Here is a 21,783-nt window from a genome sequence, read left to right as displayed (position 1 = left end):
TTTGAAATCTGCTTTTCAGAAACTAGTTTATTTAGCACATCCATTATTTTGCTGGTAGGGCTGTGCAATTAATCGAAAATCCGGTTTCGATTTCGGCTTCTAACGATTATGAAAAACCATTGATCGAGATGAACAATCATCATATACCGCCCCGTTTCCATTTGTACACATTTCTTTCTCTGCCGCCAGTTTTTATTATTAACCAAACAACAAAAGAAGAAAATCCCTCACTGCTCTTGATGTAAGGACTGCTGTGGCTAAAGTTTTTTTCTTACAGTGAAGATGCTTAAAGTACAGTTTAAACAAAACAGATATAATAACTCATTTCTAAAAACTGATTTCTTTTATCTTTGCCATGATGACAGTACATTATATTTTACTAGATATTCTTCAAGATACTAGTATTCAGCTTAAAGTGACATTCAAAGGCTTAATTGGTGTAATTAGGCAAGTCAAAAATATATATATATTGCTTAACGGGGCTTATAATATTGAGCAATTAAACTAGGTTTCGAAATATTTAAACCTATTTATTCTAGCTGATATAAAACAAATAAGAATTTCTCCAGAAGAAAAATATTATAGGAAATACTGTTAAAATTTCTCTGTTAAACATAATTTGGGAAATATTTAAATATAAAAAAAATTCACAGAAGGGCAAATAATTTTGACTGCAACTGATAATCGTTTCGAATAATCGTGATTACAATTATGACCAAAATAATCATGAATATGATTTTTCCCATAATCGAGCAGCCCTATTTGCTGGTTGACTTAAAAGGGCCAAAATCTCAATGATTTTGTGAATGTTTTTTGCAAAAAGTTAGAACAATAGATTAAGATTTTTTTTTAAATTGTGGATAAAAAAGGAACATGGATAAATGATATTATTAGGGTCTGCATAGTGAGTGTGTGTGTGTGTGTGTGTGTGTGTGTGTGTGTGTGTGTGTGTGTGTGTGTGTGTGTGTGTGTGTGTGTGTGTGTGTGTGTAGTAATGCCTTTTGTTCAGTTTGTTCATTTGTCTGTTTTCTTTATCAATTCATTATTCTTCATTTATTTTAGACATGGCATATACTGTATGCTGTACGATAAAAGTATGTGAAAAATAACTGACCTGAAAAGTGTTTTTAAACTAAATGTTGATCTTTATTGGGTTCGCAGGTCTACTTGCTGAATTTCAAGGAATAAATTGCAATATAATTGAAAAGTATTTAATAAAATGACATAAAACCACATTATTTCATTTACCAGAAACACAAATATAGCATTACTCATTACTCACAAAATATACACAATTGATTATTTTTTGCGTGCCACCCCAAGATTTGGTGTGGTCTTATCTGGCCACCCCTAAGAAAATTTTCTGGGGCACCACTGTTTATTTCACATACCCCAGTGCACATGTGTACAATTAATAATAGTAATGTTGTAATCACTACATATTATACATTGTACACCTGCCAGAAAACTGTAACATAAAATATGTCTACCCCACCCCAAATCCAAAATAGCTTTTATAGCAAACAGTTCAAGTATTTAACGTGCTAGTATTTAACCCTAGGGGATTTTTTTATAAAGAAAAAATAGAATGTAGAAGGAAACAAAGTAGCTCTAATTCTAATCAGGAAGTCAACATTTTGAGTTGTCAGCAAATGATGTTTTAAAATATGTATACATTGACTACTATTTTTATGCCTCATCTTGAATATGCAAAACATTTAACATAAAGTTCACGTAAATGAAAAATCTGCACACAAATCACATAAATAATACTATACAGCAGGGGAAATAAGTATTGAACACGTCATGTTTATTTTCCTGGGAATAATATACCTAAAGGTACTGTTAACATGTAATTGAACCAGATTTTGGTAAAAATCCAAACAATAAAAAAACATAAAAATAAAACAAAACAAAAAATCTGAAAAATTTGTTATGTGTAATAACAATGGAATGACACAAGGAGAATATTTAAGATATTTAATACTTCATATTAACATTTTTTTTTGGTGATGGCACCTCTCTAAAGACACCTCTCATATGGAGAATAAGTCATATGAATTGCTCAGGTGTGAGTTTTTCACAGACGTCAACAGAGTGTAAAAATCTTGATGGTTCTGTGAGTCTCGTCTATCAAATCTGATCTTTAATTTGTATTTTCTATTGGATTCAGATCAGGTGATTGGCTGGACCATTCTACAGCTTGATTTTCTCTCTCTGAAAGCATTTGAGAATTTTCTTGGCTGTGTTTTGCATCATTGTCTTGCTGAAATGTCCACTCTGGTTTCATCTTCATTATCCTGACAATGTGGATGTTGGACTGAAGCAGCTAATATTAATTTATAACGATGAAGAGCAGAGGGTTGCTGAATGACTACTGAGAGATTTCAGCTGCTGTCTGGGCTTTCACTGCCTTTCTACACCTCCCTTGCTTCATGTGTTCAGTACTTTTTCCCTGTGTCATTTCATTTTATTTCGCATAACTTTATTTGTAAACTGATTTAATTGTTTCCTTTGCATATACGGATTTCTTAAGTTGTTACCAAATCTACTTCAAGTCAACGACACCTTTAGAAATGTTTTCTGAGAAAAATGGTGACGTGTTCAATACTTATTTTCCCTGATGTATTTTTTATTCAAAATGGCAACATTTGTGAAAAATGATAATAGTTTTAACATGGAGACAATTATTATTTAATTTGTTGTTTATTAGAACATATGTTGGACTTATAAAGCACATATTTAACCCTGACTACTTTTTTTACCCACCAGTTTCATTGGCCATCAAAATCATTCAGAAATCGACGAGTTCTTTCAAATTGCATTAGGCAAACATACATAAAACTAGAATAGAACAGTTTGGTAAAAAAAAACAAATAAAAGAGTGTTTTTGAGAGTTGAGTGAACTCAATTGATGTTCTGCAGGTGTGCGCTGTACACAGCAGTGTTCAGAAGGAACATGGGGAATTCAGTGTAACCAGACCTGCTCCTGCCTCAACAGCGCCACCTGTCAGGCACATACAGGAACCTGCCTGTGTAAACCGGGATTCTGGGGAGCTCAGTGTCAGCACAGTGAGTTTATACGGTTGTCTGCATCTCTAAGAACTCAAGTCAGATTAGAGCTGCTTTTACACAGTCTCTCTTCTCTACTCTATAGTGTGTAGCGCTGGTCTGTTTGGAGAAAAGTGCAGTCGCCATTGCCCACCATGTGTCCATGCCTCCTCCTGCCATCACATTACAGGGGATTGTCAGTGTCTGTCTGGATATACTGGACCATTGTGTGAACAAGGTTAGATTTACACACGAATGATATAATTTACATTACAGGTTCATGTCAATTCTGATGGAACTTCAAACAGACCACATGTTAACCCTTATGTGGTAACTGGAATGTTTAAGTCCACTCCAGGGTGATTTTGAGTCTTAATTTGGCTATAACTTTCTTTGTGTTTCAGAAAATGGATTGAGTTTTGGTGACAAATATTACTTTGACACATATTTTGGAAAAAATATTTCAGAAACTCAACAATACACTCCGGGCAAACTGACTAACCGTCCATTATGTTGGTGGCTGTTTTTGCCCCATTGACTTCTATTGCAAATGACTTTTTTTTAATTACAAAGCCATGTAAAAATTACCAATTTTACCTCTTCCCAGCAGGAAAAACCAACAACAATCAGGAATGCATGATTATATAGTTTCATGGCTTTACGCTCAAAAAGTGTCATTATAATAGAAGTCAATGGGGCAAAAGCAGCCACCAACACAATGAAAGGTTAGTCAATTTGAACAAAACACAAGGTTTAATCTTTAATTTACCTTATATCATGCATAGTTTTCTGGAAAGAAATACAGCCAAAAAGCTTTGCATACTTCATTGGACAACACACCAACACTATACATCTTTGGTACAGAATTAAACAAGACACTTGATCCTACTTCTACAAAGAGACTGGGCATCATTTCCGATCGAGCAAAAAATGCATTTTGCTCAGATGGAAGCAACAAACCTCCAACATTTGAACTGTTCACACAACTTTTGAATGAAACAATGCTACTGGAACAATATACATATTAAAGAAACAAAGGGGATGTCTTTCAAAAAATATGGATGTCTCTAATAAACCCCTGACCACCTCAGATGTACTTTCATAATAAGTGTGACGTTACTCAATTACAGCAGAACTTTATTTCGATTTTTGTATTGTGTTTTTTTATGACACTACACTTATGTTTACTGGTATCCTTGTTTTTGTCCTTTTTTATTTTTGTTTGTATGTTCATCTTTTAATTGCTTTGTTTGTTTTTTTATGTTCATTAAAACCAATAATCAAGGGATTAAAAAAGGACCTTTAACATCTGGATTTTGACATCTGAGCAAGTTTTAGTAAATAAAACGACTAAAACTATTGGTCGATTTTGTTTTCCGTTACTTGAAATAAAATTGAATCAGTTAATAGAAACACTGTAATTTCACAATTATTTTTAATCAACATTTTGTAGTTTTTTGTGCAAATATGTAATGGAAACCAAGCAGTTTTTTACATTCTTAAAATCAATCAGTTCATGAGATCAACTTAATTTAATAATCAACTAATCAAATTATAGAATGGGATTACCATCAGATCATCCCTACCAAAAACCACCATAAAAGTAGTCGATTTAAGTTATTATTTACTGAAATAAAGAAAATATCAGAATACAGGTTTGATAAGACATGCTTCTTCAGCAACTTTACACTATAGTAAGGCTTTATAATAAAAACAAATCTGTTTCTGTGATGTTTTGTCTGATTCTAGCTTGTCCCGTTGGCCGATATGGAAAACATTGTAGCAATGTGTGCAGGTGCACCAACAATGCAACATGTCATCACGAGGTTGGTTTGTGTATCTGTCCTGCTGGATTGACTGGATCGGACTGCTCTTTATGTGAGTTTCTGGATTATACTTCTTCTCTGCAAGATTTCAATTTGATTAGTCTTTCATTTCATTTTGTTCTGCTGCAAAACGCTAACAGTCAGCTGTCTAACAGTTTATACAAGTGTAAAGTATAGTTTAATATTACATAAATACTGTCAGGATTTAATAATACAGTGGAAAATTAGTAATGATAAATTGCGTACACAGCTATTTTTACAGCTGGTTTGCTGTAGTCAGTTTTTGCACTGTTATTTAATAATAAAAGCATGTTTAAACTCAGTTTGTGCTTGATGTGGCTACCAGTGTAACATTTTTCTCCTCTCTTGTTCATTTATTACAGAAAAATACCTTATAAACAAAATATGAAAATTATAGTAAAAAAAAGTCTGTGTATTTTTACCAATGATCATTAACAATAGTGTATTTTTGCAGACATTTTGTGCAGCTGTTAACTAGAAACCTTATTAAATTCTTATCAGTTTCGCATTCGTTAAGTAATTTTGCATCTTAAGTAAATCTGTCTTCATTGAGTATGCTTTATATTTATACTTTTAATGAAATCAAGACAAAAAATACCAAGTAAGAGTAAGTAAAAGTTGAATAGAAGAGTTGTTTCCCCGTAGAAACGACTGCCAGACTTTGCTGGATGTGGTTTTGGAATAAATAACTCAATCTGTGATCCTCAGCTGAAAATACATTTTTATTCCTGGATCAGGCTCAATATGTCTCTCACACCCTACAAGTTAGTAGTTTGTCAAATATTTTTCAAATGTGTCTTTTGTAGTGTGTCAGGCTGGGACGTTCGGCATTAACTGTGCCCAGACCTGCTCGTGTCCCCCAAACCATTCCTGCGACCCGCACAATGGAGACTGTGTGTGTGAACCCGCACCAGGAGAGGCCTGTAAACCAGGTATTTAAAGCAGACTAAAAAATAACGAATTCAGGAACATACTGTAAAGTAGAGATCAAAATTAGAGACAACCTACAATTTCTTCCATTTTGAGGTCACTTAGTCTTATTTAAGCAGGCCTGTCACGATATCTATTTTTTGTGGTAGGAATACAGCAACAAAAATTTATTGTGATAAACGATATTATTGTTTCTTATTTTAAGACCATAATGCAAGTACACATTTTCAGTGAACACATAATATTTTATTCTTAAAAATATTTAATTTAATTATAGAAGTTTACAATTTATTAATGAGACATTGAAATCAGAATGTAAAAACTCATATTCTAAACAAATAAATAATAATAATAATAAGTGTTAACAAAAATGTTCAAGGTAAAAAGAACTAGAAAAAAGTAAGATCTATTTTCAGTCATCAGGCGCCCACATAAAAATATACTATATTAAGTTATAGTAAATACTATAGTGTTTTCACAGGGTTTTATCAAGTCAAATGTAAGATTTTTTAAGACCATTATGAATGAAATTTTATTCAAATATTATTTCTTAACCACATATTTTAATGTGTCAAAACAAGAACACTTTAGTTGTATAAACTTTCATTTTTTAAACTTTCTGATTGTTTTTGAATGACAAGGTTAACATTGTTAAAATATATTTATTATGAAAAAAAATTAAAAATGAATAATCCAAAATATATTTGTTTGCATTTGGTCCAAATTAATAGAGTATAATTCCTATTCAACCTAATTCATTTACGTTATAAAACCTTGAGTTTCATACCTAATTATAAATATTATGTCCACTCATCCTTACTTCTGTAAATAGTTTTTGTGCAAATGGAAGGCCATGTAAAGGGATATATTGCTGTTATTATCATCAGGAACTGTGTAATTGATTCTAGTTTTCTTTTCCTGATTAGGGAATTTAATAAGGAGAATTTGCTGTAAAAAACAGCTGTTGTATCTTTTCAATAAATATATTTTAAATACAGTTTTTCACATATAAAGCAGTTTTTAAAGAATATTTTGAGTAATATTTTGAGAATCTATCACAAGTTCATCACTGAACAGAATTTGTTTCACTGGACCAGGCATTTACAGTACATGACAGCTAAACAGCAACGTTACCTCTGATGTGAACCATAAAATAAAGTAGTTTAAAGACGTAGTCTATTGAAAAATCTAAATTCTCTACACTTGCTCCAAACCTACTTGAGTTTTTTTCTTTTGTTGAACATAAAGGAAGATACACTGAAGAATGTTGGGGGACAAAAACAGCCACTGACCTTCATGGGTTTTTTATTGTTGTTGTTCCTACTATGGATATCAATTTTTATCAACATTCTTCAGTATATCTTGTTCTGTGTCCAACAGAAGAAAAAAAAAAAAGAGTGTGAGTAAATGGTGAGAAAGTTCAGATTGTGGGGTGAACTATCCATTTAAATCCAAACTAAAAACAAACACTGTTATTCTCCACAACAGTGATGTGGAAAACAGCTGAAACATTTTGCAACAACAATCTTACAATGCTTTTCCTTCCATAAATAACCAATTATTAGCAGGGTGTTTATGTAGTGATGCTTAAGCAAAGCACTGGTATAAATAAGGAATTTTCGCATTGATTTGTATTATGCTATTAATTTAGTTTTATTTGTACAAAATGTCTTTATGTTTTTGTTTTTCATAACAGTATAGAAAGCATATATTTAATACATTACATTTACATTATCAGGGTATATGCAGGAATCCTAAAGATAAATTCAATACTTTTTAAGACTTTTTAAAGAGCTTCTCAGAATATTTTAAGACCTCGTCGCCACTTCAAGTTCTAATCAGTATCAAACCTTTAACTTTATAAACAGTTGTTAATAAACAGTTAAATAAATCAACGGAGCACAACCATGCAACAGAACTCAGATAAGCTCAGAAGAAACAAAGCTATAAAGAATAAATTACGCAGTTGTTTTCAGCAACAGGCTTCAACCACTGTTTAAACTCATCTTTCTCCAACCAGGAGTATGTACAGTAACTTACATTTTCCCATTTTGCCGTCTGTTTCACTCTATAGTTTCGCTACATGTGCAGTGTCGCATCACCTTCCCACTTTTGTTGCAAATTACATCACATCACCCGGACCGAGGAGCTTGGCTAGATTTATGCTTTTTGGAGTCAAACACTCTGGACAACGCTTGAACAAAATTTAAGACCTCGTAAAAACGCAATTAAGCCTTTTACCTTTTAAGGGCCTTCATTTTCTCCTAATTGATTTATCAACTTTTAATACTTTTTAAGACCCCGCGGACACCCTGATTATGGTGGTGATGTTAGATTATACTACTTGGTCATGACGATCAACAAATATTCAAAAGATGAGGCTTTAACGATAAAATTAGAGATTGTATTGTTTTGTTAATGACTGATAAATAATGAAAGTCATTTGGAACCCAACTCAAGATTAAAGGTCCCGTGAACTGCTTTGAAATGTGCATTTTTTATTCAATATTTAACGTAATATCAACTGAAACATAGAGAGGGTGGGACAGAGTAGCTCCTCCCCTTTAAAAATCTACCAATAGCATTTTGTTTTTAATCACAGCTCTACCAGTGAGAGTGGTTGAGCTCAAGTCCATCAAATGAAAAGCAAATAAGCGTCTTGAAGGGGGCGGGGCATGTCAAATTCTAGAGAGCATTTGATTGGTCAAGATTTGATGAAAAGCTGAAGTATGAGGTGACGTGAAAAAAATCGTTGATAGATTTAGAGGGAAGTGACAAACTGCAAGCTTTGGATGTTTATATCGGTTTTTTATTTTTTAAACACAAATTGTGTCACTGTTTTGGAGCACACCAGTTAATAGATATCCTTAAAACTAACAGACTGAATCTAACATCTAAAAAATTTTACTGTAATTTCGCGGGACCTTTAAGTGACAAAACTTATAAGAAAAAAATTGTTATCATTAATACTACAAAGGCAGCACTACCAAATCAGATATATATAGAACTTCATTAAATGTTAGTCTTGAGCACTGGAATAATCACAACTAAGACCCCTTCAGGTCTTTTAATGAGGAAGATTACACTATTTTTTGAATCAATTAGTTATAAATTATTATCAAATTTTGATCTTCATGATATGTATGTTTTCGTTATGTTTACAATTCATATGTGTGTATAGTGTGAGTAATGTGAAAGTGTGTGTTTTTTAGAGCAGGAGTTGAGTGTGATGGTGCCTGTGTCTCCGGTGGAGAGGGACTCGTGGGGTGCGATCGCAGGCATTGTGGTGCTGGTGATTCTAGTTGTGCTGCTGCTGGCCGTTTTGCTGTTATATCGGCGCAGACAGCAGGACAAACAGAGCAACACACCCGTCGTCTCTTTCTCTTCAACACGCACCATCAGTTCCGAGTACGCCGTGCCTGGTATGAGCCACAAGACTACTATCAAAAATTCTTTGATATATTTATATACTGTACAACCATTATGCTAAATAATGATGTATTTAATCCCAGTCATATTAAGTACTATATTATTGTGAAATTTGAGCATATGGCTAATGCATTTTCTAACTTTACATATGCATATTTCTTCTAGATGTTCCGCACAGTTACCATCACTATTACTCAAACCCGAGTTACCACACACTGTCCCAGAACAGACCTCCACTGCCACACCTGCCCAATAACCAGGACCGAGCCATTAAGGTGAGCAATGCTACGGCTATACTCAGAATAGCATGTTCAAAGTAGCACATTCTACTCTTTAGTTTTATGAATTCTGTATACAGTCAAAGACTATAGAGTGCACAAGACATGTCACTTGTATAGTTTTGAATGGGGAAAAGTGTAACTGACTGAAGCCCGCCTTCTAGTACAGAGCAGACCCGTAGCAAGCCTAGTGAAAGGGGTGGTTCTTTTTTTTCTCCAAAAGTGGACCTTTTTTGCAGTTATACGCCTCAGTTTCTACTTAACTATGAGATTTAAATACTGCATTTTAGTCACATTTTTGCTGGATTAGCTAGTCAGATGTCACCACACTTTGTGATGTAATAAAAATATTTCCTAAAAAATTGCAATAAAATTTTTTTTAAACAAGACAAATTTTTAAAACACAAATTTATTACATCATATATCATTAGAAAAAAATAGCAATCTGTTAAAGTTTTAAAGTAAAAAAGCTGTAGCCTACTGTCATTTATTAGACAAAAAACAAACTGGCCAGCACATTCAACTGTCCTCAGTCACAATTTGGCCATTTCAATATAAAAAATTATAATTAAAACATCATATTAATAAAAACAACAACAACAATAAAAATAAATAATAATTTTTGTCTTTTCGACCCACAGCGTTACTCAGTATTGATGTCGCATCAAAGATTCAAATGTTACCACTCTGGGTTATGTCACGTGACTCGCGTCACATTATTGTGGCTTTGAGGCTCTATGGGATTCGAATTACTGGCCAGAGTTATTTAAAATGACACTTTATTACTATATATTGAATATAAATATATTATATTAATTATATAATAAATATATTATATAATAATAAATTACATAAAATAATTAAAAAGACAAATTCTGGAACTTTTGGCCGTAGGGGGTGGTTCGTTCGATTCGTCCAGTTTCCATTTGGGCACGCGCTGATTTTTACAGAGGGAAAACAAACACACAGACACAGAGGAGAAAGACAGTGTTTACATGGGCATCAGTAATCAAATTATTTGCCAAATTATTATTTGTGGACTTTAACTGCAGTTTGGCACTTTCATTCAGGAACATTTCCTGCATGCCCCCAAATATATGTCCTAATAGTGTCTTTAGCAGCGTAGGACACATATACGTGACTGTCAACTTCTCAAAAAATGTTTTGGTGTTTCGTGATCCTTTAAAGGGACTTTGTTACAGTTTCACTAGCAATGACCACACCACACTTAGAAGCAATCTTTATTGAATGAATGGAAGGATAAAAAGGAATGAAGGAGGAGGGATGGTAAAGTGACAGTGGGATGAGGGGGAATGTAGGTTGATTTGGGCATCCTACGATGATGGCTCAGAGACTCAGAGTGGGGATACGGTCTCTAATATTTTGGAAGAGTGATTAGGACCCATCCCTAGGTATGGGGGGTGAAATAAGTTTAGGGAGTAGGCGATTGGATGAGATGATAGAGTGAGGCGTGGTCCTGCTCCTGAACATTTAACAAATAACTCCATATGTTAACTGATATTAGACAGTTATTAGAAGATAAAAGGTGATTTATGAGTTATGAGATGGCTTTTTTTCATAATAATGTTGTGGTATTCCACTAAAACTGCCAGTAGGTGGCAGCAAGTCACTATAGGCAAAAGAGACAATATTACATCCACAATGTAACTTGCTCAATATTAACTTCTTGTCAATATTAACCATTGAACAAAATCAATATCACATGTGCTATCACACTTATACAGCAATATTTGGGGAAATTGCTTATGTGGTATTATTTAACGATATAATATCTTAGAAATTAAAATTACACACAAAAACCAATACATACTGTACAATCTAACTGTAATGTAACAGGCTTCATAACAGCAATTTATTTTTAATCATAAGACATGCCTTTGTTTGTTTTTTTGCTAAGTGAGTGACATAATCCATAACATCATAAAAACGACAATTACATTTTTATAAAAATGTTAGGGCAACAGTACTGAGTGAAAACCAGGGGACTTGACTAAAATGTGTATTTTATAGTTTTATTTTATTGTTTTATTTTTGTAGTTTTATTCATTCATTTTCTTTTCAGCTTAGTCCCTTTATTAATCTGGAATGAACCGCCAACTTATCCAGCATATGTTTTACACAGCGGATGCCCAGCCACAACCCAACATTGGGAAACACCCATACATTCCCATTCGCACACATACACCTTACACAATTCACCTATACTGCATGTCTTTGGGCTTGTGGGGGAAACCGGAGCACCCGGAGGAAACCCACTCGAACATGGGGAGAACATGCAAACTCCACACAGAAATGCCAACTGACCCAGCTGGGGCTTGAACCAGCGACCTTATTGCGGTGAGGCAATCGTGCTACCCACTGCACCACTGTGACATCATATATTTTTATTTTATAGGTAATATATTTTGGTGCATTTGAATAAAAAGATTTACTAAACTAATATATTTATTAGAATTTTAGAATTAGAAAAATGATACATTTAAATGGAAATGTTCCAAAAAATTACAACTAAATTTGATATATTTTTTGTTTCTCCTTTGTTTCTCTTTTTTAATTTAATATTATTCTGTAACACACTTAAAAATGATTTTTGCTGGTTGTTCAAACTGCTTATGTAAAATAAACTTAAACAACGCAATGTTTTAAAGGGGGACAATTGTTTTTTGGGGGGGTCAAATTAATTGTTTTATGTTCAATCTACCTAAATTTTCAAAAACAATGAAGTTAACTTAATCGATTTGTGTTGGGACAGCATGATGAAATGGTGTGGAACCCAGCATTTTTTACAGTGTGTATTTTTGGGTGTACTTATTTTTGGACTGTTATTGTAAGTTATTTTGTTATATTATCTCTATATTTGGCTCGGTACTGACTTATCTAATGTATATGCACAAATGTAACCTTGAACAGCATCATATGTAAAATATTAATTTAAAAGATAGATTTGTGTGGGCTGTATGGATGCTGAGTAAATGCTGAACACTGTACAAGATGATATTTATGTTTCACAATGCTTTAGGTTACATTTATAGTTACATTAATGTGCAGGACACTTGATAATAACATGTATTTTAGAGTTAATTAATTGTCATGAATATTTGTGCACAGTGCACTGCGGACAGAAATGTTCATTGTCTGCTTTAGCGTGGAAGAAACAGATTATCATTCATCTAAAACTAAATTCAGTACAAAAAAGAAGAGAATTTTGTAAATATAACAGGAAGTCTTTTCTTTGTCTCACACTTTGACAGAACACCAATAACCAGCTGTTCTGCAGTCTGAAGAACATGGAGCGGGAGAGGAGAGGTCTGTTTACAGCTGATACTAATGCAACACTTCCTCCAGGCTGGAAACACCAGGAGCCGCCGAAAGATCCAGGTAGCGAAAACTAGAAAACAACCCCTGCCACATGACTGTGCTATATTTCTCGTTCGCTCTGTGTTGTTAGGCTGTCTGAGTAAATTGGACGTGTTCTTATTGTGCTTGCAGGGGCTTTTGGGATCGATCGGAGTTACAGCTACAGTGCGACTGTTGGGAAGCACTACAACAAAGGTAGAAGTCTCTCTGATTTGATTCGTCTGCATGTGTTGTTCAGTTGTGTGTAACAGCATGTTGTGTTTGCAGAGTTGAAGGATTCCTGCGTGGCAGTGAGCAGCAGTTCTCTGAACAGTGAAAACCCCTACGCCACCATTAAAGATCTGCCCGGCCTGCCGGTGTGTCCTCCTGAGAGCAGCTACATGGAGATGAAGTCAGCAGTGCCACGTCAAAGATCCTACACTCAAATAATCAGCCCACCGCTCATGACTGCCCCCGCTCTGCCCTGCACAGGTGGGCTTGTTTCCAAGAAAGCAGATAGTAGTCTGTTTGTGCTGAGGGATTTCAGACTGTTGACATTATCTACACAGTGTGGGAAAAAAAGAAAACTATATATGTTATATATATGCTGCAAAGGTTTGGGAAATGTATTTTTTTTTTTTTTAAATGTGTTTGAACATTTAAATACAAAATATATTTGAAAGGACAACATTATTTTGTATTAGTCTGACTTTATTTAGCATGTATTGTATTGGCATGTATTTAACCCTTGTGTACTGTTGAGGATGTTTTCATCCACTCTGGGCTGATTTTGAGTCTTAATTTGGCCATAACTTTTTTCTGTTTCACCTAGTATAATGATTTTTGGTGATAAATCTAATTTTGACACATATTTTGAGAAAATGCATTGAATTAAAAAAAACTCAACGATACACTGAGCAAATGTTCTACCCTTTTGTTATGTTCAGGATGAAAACATCCACTTAATTAAACTGCTGTAAAATGCATCAGATACTTTTTTTTGTTTGTTTGCATAAATCTATTAATCAACCTCAGTCCTGATCAAAACTACTAAATTGCTTAGAAAATTACAGGATTTTAACTCTTGAATGGCCAAGTTCACAACTGACGACACTGATTTGGTGAAAAAAAAAAAACACAAAATAATGCATTATCAATATAAAAAATAATTGGATTTTTTTACCGTTTATCAAAGTCTTGGACATGTTATTCAACGTTGCTTTTTATGCATTATTTTTAATTAATTTTCATTTTTTTTCACCCTAATTTACTGTTTGTGGCTGTTTTAGCCCCACTGACTTCCGTTATAACCACATTATTTTGATTACAAAACCATGACACCATATAATCATGCATTTTTGATTGCTGGTGGATTTTCCTGTTGGGAAGAGGTCAAATTTGTTTTTTATTACTGTTGATCATCAGTTGGCACCATTACCCCTTTAGATAAGCCTTTGCAAAAAGCTTAGTTTCTGGATTTTATATGAGTGTGAGAGTGACCTTTGCACACTTAACTTGATGTGTCTGAAAAAAATCAAAATATGCATCTCAGCTCTCAGAACTACATGGAGTAAATAAAAACAAAGACTGTGTATTTATGCACCATCAAATGTGGTTATAATAGAAGTCAAAAACAGCCACCAACAGTAAATTAGGGAGAAAAGATGAAAATCCAACAATGTACCAAAGCCAATGTTGTTGGTAATCGTTCACATGTCTGAGACTGTAATAAAAGGGAAAAAAGAAATCCAGTCCACAATTACATTTTCTATTGAAAATACGTCATTTTGTGTGTTTTTTCACCAAATAAGTAACATCATTTGTGAACTTGACAATTAAACAGTTAAATCCTGTCATTTTTAGAACATTTAGTAGTTTTGATCAGGACTGAGGTTGATTAACAGATTCATGCAAAACATTTTTTTTTTTTGAAAAAAATATTTCTCTGATGCGTTTTTACAGCAGTTTAATTTAGTGGATGTTTTCATCACGAACAAAACAAAAGGGTAGTCAATTTGAACAGTGCACAAGGGTTAATTATGTAAAAAAACACTAGTGCCTTCATGCAGTTAAATAAGATATTGGTTTGTAACATTGGCTTTTATTATGCTTTAGCTGTTATTCAGATTGCTTTAAATTGATCATAAGTTAGCCTGTTATAATTATGCTAATACATTGATGCATCTAAAAAATGAACATTAATTAATAAATGTAATAAGTAAATGAAATTTTAAATGACCAAATATGATGGAGTCTAAAATGTGACTTACGTTGGACAAGTATATTCTTGCTAAAAGCCAAAAATACACTGTATGTGCCAAAATTATAGATTTTTCTTTTATGCCATAAATCATTCGAATCTTAAGCAAAGTTAACGTTCCACGAAAATATTTTGTACATGTCCTGCTGTAATGTGCTAAGAGCTTCAGTACACATTAAACAAAAGCATATACATCAGCATTCGTAATTTCCAAAAATAGACTGGTTTTGTGGTCCAGAGTCAGAAATAAATCTTAATAATGTCATATTTACATTTACATTTAGTCATTTAGCTGACACTTTTATCCAAAGCGACTTACAAATGAGGACAAGGAAGCAATTTACACAACTATAAGAGCAGCAGTGAACAAGTGCTATAGACAAGTTTCAGGTGTGTAAAGTCTAAATAGATTATTTAATGTAATAATCTATCCACACGAATGTACTTTAAAGTATAAAAAGATGAGGGGGTCAAAGATGTATAGTGCAGCTCACAATAACTGTACGGGTTACTGTACTGTTTATAATGTGTTGGTTCACTGTATTTCAGGACACTGTTCCCTTAGCAACGTTGAAGAACAGGAACCTCAGAATCACTATGATCTGCCCATCAACAGCCACATTCCTGGGCATTATGATCTGCCCCCGGTGCGCAGACCACCCTCACCATCACCACGCAGACTGCCAAACTGATCCTTCACTCTCCAAACCAGAAGACTCTTCTCCTAAATCACTGCCAAAGACTGAGAGAAAATGACTGGAGAATGAAATGCTGTTTACAGAGGAATGAATGGAAAACTGCGCAACACTGCCCTCTGCTGGATTACAACCATTGAATGTTCATGAAGAAAAAGTTTCTCCTGCAGACATTTAACCCATTTAAACCTGTGGAAAGCAATTATTGCCCAAGGCTTTATGGCTCTTTTTCCATCAGACAATATTTTCCAGTGCATAAAGTACTGGGATTAAAATAGACTTGCTGAATTTCATGTGGTGACTTATGAACGTTTCCATACGAAGTTCTGTGTCCGTCTTTTAAGTTGCTGTGTTTTAAATCTTATGTCGGGAAAAAAGGCAAAGGATCCACATGTCTGCTCATAAAAAGATGTACAAGTTTCTAACAACGATCTGGGCATTAATGGGTTAAATTCCAGATAAATTTCAGTTTGTAACGCTATTCATGTAATCAGGTAATCAGGGTGTAAATGACAATTTAATTTTTAACAGCCACTATAAATAAGTTCGTAAGATACAATATTTTGTTATGAATGTCAGGCTTAAGAGTTGTAAATAGTGTACATAAAAAGTTTTTTTTCATGCACAACTTGTCGTGAATTCCATTTGTTTACAAAAAGAAGGAAACTAGTCGTTTTTTTAAACACAACTTGTCGTGAACTCCATGTTTACTAAGCGAAAGAGTTTTCCTTTTTATTTACTCACCCTTATGTCGTCTCGTGTATTTTTTATCCGAGGAAAGAGAAATGCTGTGGTGTTGTGTTTGACAGTCACGTGATTCCAGTAAAAGCATCTTCTTCACGTCATAAAAGCTTCGAAACTTATCAACAAGAAGCATTTGGGTTGACTGAGATCGCCATCTAGCGGCGAAACCACTGAACAACTATTGTTTACAGTTTTATCAGATCAGTTTTACACATTTATTTGTCAGGTCGAAAGAACCACCCCTCAATGACAAAGGTCCAGAATTTGTCCCATACATGAGCTCATTTGTCCTATTTTGACTGCTACACCATTATAAATAGTGAAAATAACCTATCGAAAAAAGCTTTAAGACCAAATGGAATCCTCTGTTGACTGTCCTTCAGTGTGACTTCAGCTAAGTCCAATGCAAACTATTATTTTTCATGAGTGCAATATCCAGCTGTGCAAGAGAAAATACAATCTGATGTAGGTGAAGTCATCTTTCACTACTGGATTGTTTTTAAATAGAGAAAACGTTTTACTTAATTATTATTCAAATGGCCAAATTCTGACTGAGGAAAGTTAAATGTCCAGTTTGTTATTTGCCTAATAAATGAAAATAGGCTACAGTTTTTAATTTAAATCGTTTTTTTCTAATGACATACAATGTAATAAATTTGTATTTTAAAAGTAAGTATATTCTTATTAAGTATTATTCTTTTTTTCTTTATTCTAAATTTTTAGGAAATATTTTTGTACATTAAAAAGTGTGGTTATGATGACCACCGACAAGCTAATACAGCTAAAAAAAAGTGCTTAAAACGTCACTAAAATGCAGTATTTAAACCTCATAATTATGAATAGAAAATGAGGCGTATAACTGCAAAAAGGTCCCTTATTGAGAAAAAAAAAACTACCTCTTCGCCAGGCTGGCTACAGGCCTGTTTCTAAACGTTTTATTGATCTTCATATAATTGAAAGTGTATCTATCTGATCTGTTTATTTGAGCCAGCACAGACAGTTTAGCAAAAACACCTTTAACTTATATATATATATATATATTTTTTTTTTTTTCAATGCATTTGTAAAAGCTTTTTATGAATGTCGGTCGGTCTTCTTTCTTGCACCATTAAAATACTGATACATCTAAACTCAGAAAAAAGGTGAAAGAAATATTAAGAGATTGATTAGGCTGCTCAGAATAGACGATGATGAAAATGCAAAAAAGTATAATGTTGGTAACTGAAAAATCAATTATCACTAAATAAATTTGAAAAAATATATGAAATTAATTGTGTTTCAACAAATAAATGCAAAAAAATGACATGAGTGAAACATAATAAAGACTAAAGATTTATATTTATTAATTAATGGAGACCAGCTGGAAAAAAAGTCAGAATGGCTTTATTTGATTTAACTGAAAAAAATAAATCAAGGCACAGTTCATAACAGGCTCTCAGATTTGACAGTTTCTTGTGAAATTCTTCACAAAACAATAAAACATAATAATCATTAAAAAACAAAAATCAACAAAACATTCCCTGCATTGCTCTGCAGTCAGAAACCTTTTAATTTTTTTACAAAACCTTCATGACATTAGCCATCTAACTAAAAACAAAGTCTCAAAATCAAGAAAACAAAGATTTTTTCTTTGAAGTTTGCTAATAAAAATGCACCAACAGAAAATTAACAGCTATCAGTAAGTGTTTCTTTGCATAAGCCAAAGATGCCATAACAAAACAACTGAAATACATCATCAGTTTAAAAACAAAAAACATGGCTTATTACAATAATGTCCATGGCTATGCAAGCAAAAATACCACCATTCATAAGTATATATATATATAGAAAAAATAGATATACTATCCCAATACTTTTCTTTAGAAACCCAAAGCGTTGCGAAGCAATAAAATACATGTTTAATGCCAGCATTATACAGTCCTCATTCTGGAGAGCTGTAGCTCTGCTTATGTTCTTAATCTCCTATGATCAAATCTGCTCCAGCTTTTTCATTTATTAGGTCTAGACTTTGATCCTCTAAACTGACTGGAGATCAATGAAAAAAAGGATTACTAGAGGCTTACAGCTGACCAGGTGAGGAACTGGATCTACTGCAAGAGAGCAGAAGTGACGAGAGCAAATCAACACTCAGTCCCATAGACACAGAGATAGAGAAACGCAAATGTTTTAGTCTACATGCACATTTATCAAAAGTACCACCGTAAAAAAACAAATTAAAAATGCTAATTTAAACAGGGAATGACGGTGGTCATTTTGCATATTTAAATATTCCGCCTCTAAGGTCGAAAACAAAAATACATCACATTAAACTCAACATGATTTCTCTGGCAACATAATACAGCTTTCTCTGCAAGTAAACTTCAGTTTTGCTTTTAAACCAATGAGTCAAGCCTTTGTTTAAAACATCGACAAAGTCTTGGTAAATGCAAACTGTTAAGGAGAACTTTGGATGCGTTTTATATTTGCTTCAAGTCTTTAAGAAACATCCCATAACACTAATTACGCAAGACATGACATACTGCAGTCTAGTCAGAGCCTGTAAACGCACTGCAAAAAAACACAGAGTACCTGTTTAAACCGTCTCCAATGCATCTGTATTTTTTTTATCCTCAAGTCTCTCTATAACACATAACATGCTCACTTTTCTTTTCCCTTTAGTAGGTGCACATCATTTCGACTACAAGACTGCGAGAGGTAGCATAAAACTTCCTATGACACAGAGGTTTGAGGCGACGTACTGTAAAATGACCCCTCATTTTCTTGTCTTACATTAGAGTTCACCACGAAATGGAAATGTGTGATTTATTTTACTCATCCACAGGCCATTCAAGATGTAGCTGAATTTCTATTTTCAGAGGTCATTGAAGAAGATTTTAGCTAAAAACGTGGTTCTTGGTGATTCATAAAACTCATGTCAACCGTCTATAAAACTTTGAGAGTCATAATAAAACATATACAGGCAAAACTAAATTAAATACACAGGTTCTCTTGACAATACATTAAAGTTTTATAGACATTGTTGGGTAAAATACTTTAAAAAGTAACATATAGCAATCTTAAGTCCCTTTTTTAAGTAACTAAACATGTTACTTAGTGAATTTGTAGTTATTTTTGCAGTTGTTTTAAATTATGATTGTATATATTACTTTAAAAAATAACTTTACCCAACACTGCTTATGGAGCAAACTGAAACTGAATATTATTCACATGTAATCCTCTCCACAGTTTATTAGGAGTCACAGCTATTAATTTTGTGTTGCCTGTATATATATTTGACTCTTGAAAGTATTCATAATGAATTGCATGTTTCAAATCCCCCAAAACCAGTTTTTAATCTAAAAAATATTCCTTATGTTCTCTTGAAGAAAAGGTCACATCTTGGATGACCTGGGATGAGTAATTCAACAGCAAATGTCCATTCTTAGGTGTACTGTCTCTTTAAATGACACTCACTATGTCTTACTGTCCACGTTTATGAGCTAAATAACTATCCTATGTGCTGTACAACTGTAGTCCACTTCACTGGAGCTTCTGATAGGGTTTGTTGACTGTGCGTGTTGCTTTCTGACAGCATTGAGAGCTCATGGTGTGAGTGTGAAGTGCTCAGTTTGCCTCTCTCCCTGAGTGCAGGACCATCATTCTGAAGCTTCTGCTGCTGCTGCTGCCACCATGCATTTATATATTAGAGTAACACTGTACATAATAATCGCAAACTACTGTCTACAAGCTGCCATACAAAAAGCCAAATAAATCTAGCCGGTAGATTATGAAATACGAAACAAGATAGACTGAAGTACACATATGTTATAGTGTGATAATGATAAGACTTTTTTTAAAAAATCTGAAAAGAAACTAGTTTTGGGATGAGATCCTCCTGGTTTGTGTGAAAGCACAGATGGTCAGGGTTTGTTTACAGCTCCTCTACATAATGGAGCAGTTGTCTACTTTGGGTCCAGCCTGAGAGAGAGAGAGAGAGAGAGAGAGAGAGAGAGAGAAAGGAAATTAATGTAAATTTAATAAGACTTGTGCAAATCTTTTCTAACAGCATGCTTCTGTTTCATAGCAATACTAAATTAATTACTGAAATTCCTCACTAAAACGTACATCATAACTTTAATTGTAAGCCTTAAACATAATAAAAAAAGATTATATATACAGTTGAAGTCAGAATTATTAGCCCCTTTGAATTTTTTTCTCTTTTTTAAATATTTCCCAAATTATGTTTAACAGAGCAAGGAAATTTTCACAGTATGTCTGATAATATTTTTTCTTCTGGAGAAAGTCTCATTTGTTTTATTTCGGCTAGAATAAAAGCAGTTTTTAAAAGCAATTTTAAGGTCAAAATGATTAGCCCCTTTAAGCTATATATTGTTTTGATTGTCTACAGAACAAATCATCATTATACAATAACTTGCCTAGCTAACCTAATTAACCTAGTTAAGCCTTTAAATGTCTCTAAGCTGTATAGAAGTGTCTTGAAAAATATCTAGTGAAATGTTATTTACTGTCATCATGGCAAAGATAAAATAAATCAGTTATTAGAAATGAGTTATTAAAACTATTATGTTTAGAAATGTGCTGAAAAAAAAATCTGCTCTCCGTTAAACAGAAATTGGGGACAAAAAAAAAACGGGGTGAATAATTCAGGGGGGCTAATAATTCTGACTTCAACTGTATATGTATATGTATATGTATATGTATATATATATATATATATATATATATATATATATATATATATATATATATATATATATATATATATATATATATATATATATATAAAATGAATTAAAAATATGAATGTTATAACTTTGATTTATCACATTTGTTTTTACATGTTTATCAGTCAATTCCCAAAATTTAAAATGTATTAAGTTTGTGCCACAAGTTGTTTTTTTATTTTTTTACAAATTTTTACTTAATTACAACCGTATATTAATAAAAAATTCCCTACAAATCATCGTTAAACTATAATTTGATAATTTTAAGATTAAAATCATTTACTTAAACCTGGAATAAGCAGTAGCAAGAGTAAACAATAAATTACAGATAAAAATTGTAATTGTTCGCAACTTTGATTTCATTTAAATAGTTTTTCAATACAGAATTCTCCCCCTTTTTATTAGATATTTTAGTCTTCCACATAAAAAAAAATTAATTAAAATGTTTTAGCACTTAAAAAAAAATGT

The 21,783-nt window shown here is 33.1% G+C and overlaps 2 protein-coding genes across 2 annotated transcripts in view; one reads left to right on the top strand and one right to left on the bottom strand.

The window, feature by feature from the left end:
* Positions 1-16,475, top strand: part of pear1 (platelet endothelial aggregation receptor 1) — a 35,405-nt gene extending 18,930 nt beyond the window's left edge. The window contains exons 14-23 of the mRNA XM_056475385.1: positions 2,926-3,072; positions 3,158-3,289; positions 4,801-4,929; positions 5,705-5,830; positions 9,041-9,250; positions 9,423-9,532; positions 12,808-12,934; positions 13,046-13,108; positions 13,181-13,384; positions 15,702-16,475. Coding sequence (XP_056331360.1) covers positions 2,926-3,072; positions 3,158-3,289; positions 4,801-4,929; positions 5,705-5,830; positions 9,041-9,250; positions 9,423-9,532; positions 12,808-12,934; positions 13,046-13,108; positions 13,181-13,384; positions 15,702-15,844 — 1,391 coding nt within the window. The 3' untranslated portion in view covers positions 15,845-16,475. The remainder of the gene's footprint in view (positions 1-2,925; positions 3,073-3,157; positions 3,290-4,800; positions 4,930-5,704; positions 5,831-9,040; positions 9,251-9,422; positions 9,533-12,807; positions 12,935-13,045; positions 13,109-13,180; positions 13,385-15,701) is intronic.
* Positions 16,476-17,958: 1,483 nt separating this feature from the next.
* The window catches only part of lmna (lamin A), a 44,659-nt gene continuing 40,834 nt past the window's right edge, over positions 17,959-21,783 (bottom strand). The window contains exon 13 of the mRNA XM_056474758.1: positions 17,959-20,548. Within this exon, the coding sequence (XP_056330733.1) occupies positions 20,513-20,548 (36 nt within the window). The 3' untranslated portion in view covers positions 17,959-20,512. The remainder of the gene's footprint in view (positions 20,549-21,783) is intronic.

This window comes from Danio aesculapii, chromosome 16, assembly GCF_903798145.1.
Source record: "Danio aesculapii chromosome 16, fDanAes4.1, whole genome shotgun sequence".
Taxonomy (NCBI): Eukaryota; Metazoa; Chordata; class Actinopteri; order Cypriniformes; family Danionidae; genus Danio; species Danio aesculapii.
This window is presented reverse-complemented; position numbering and strand designations above follow the sequence as displayed.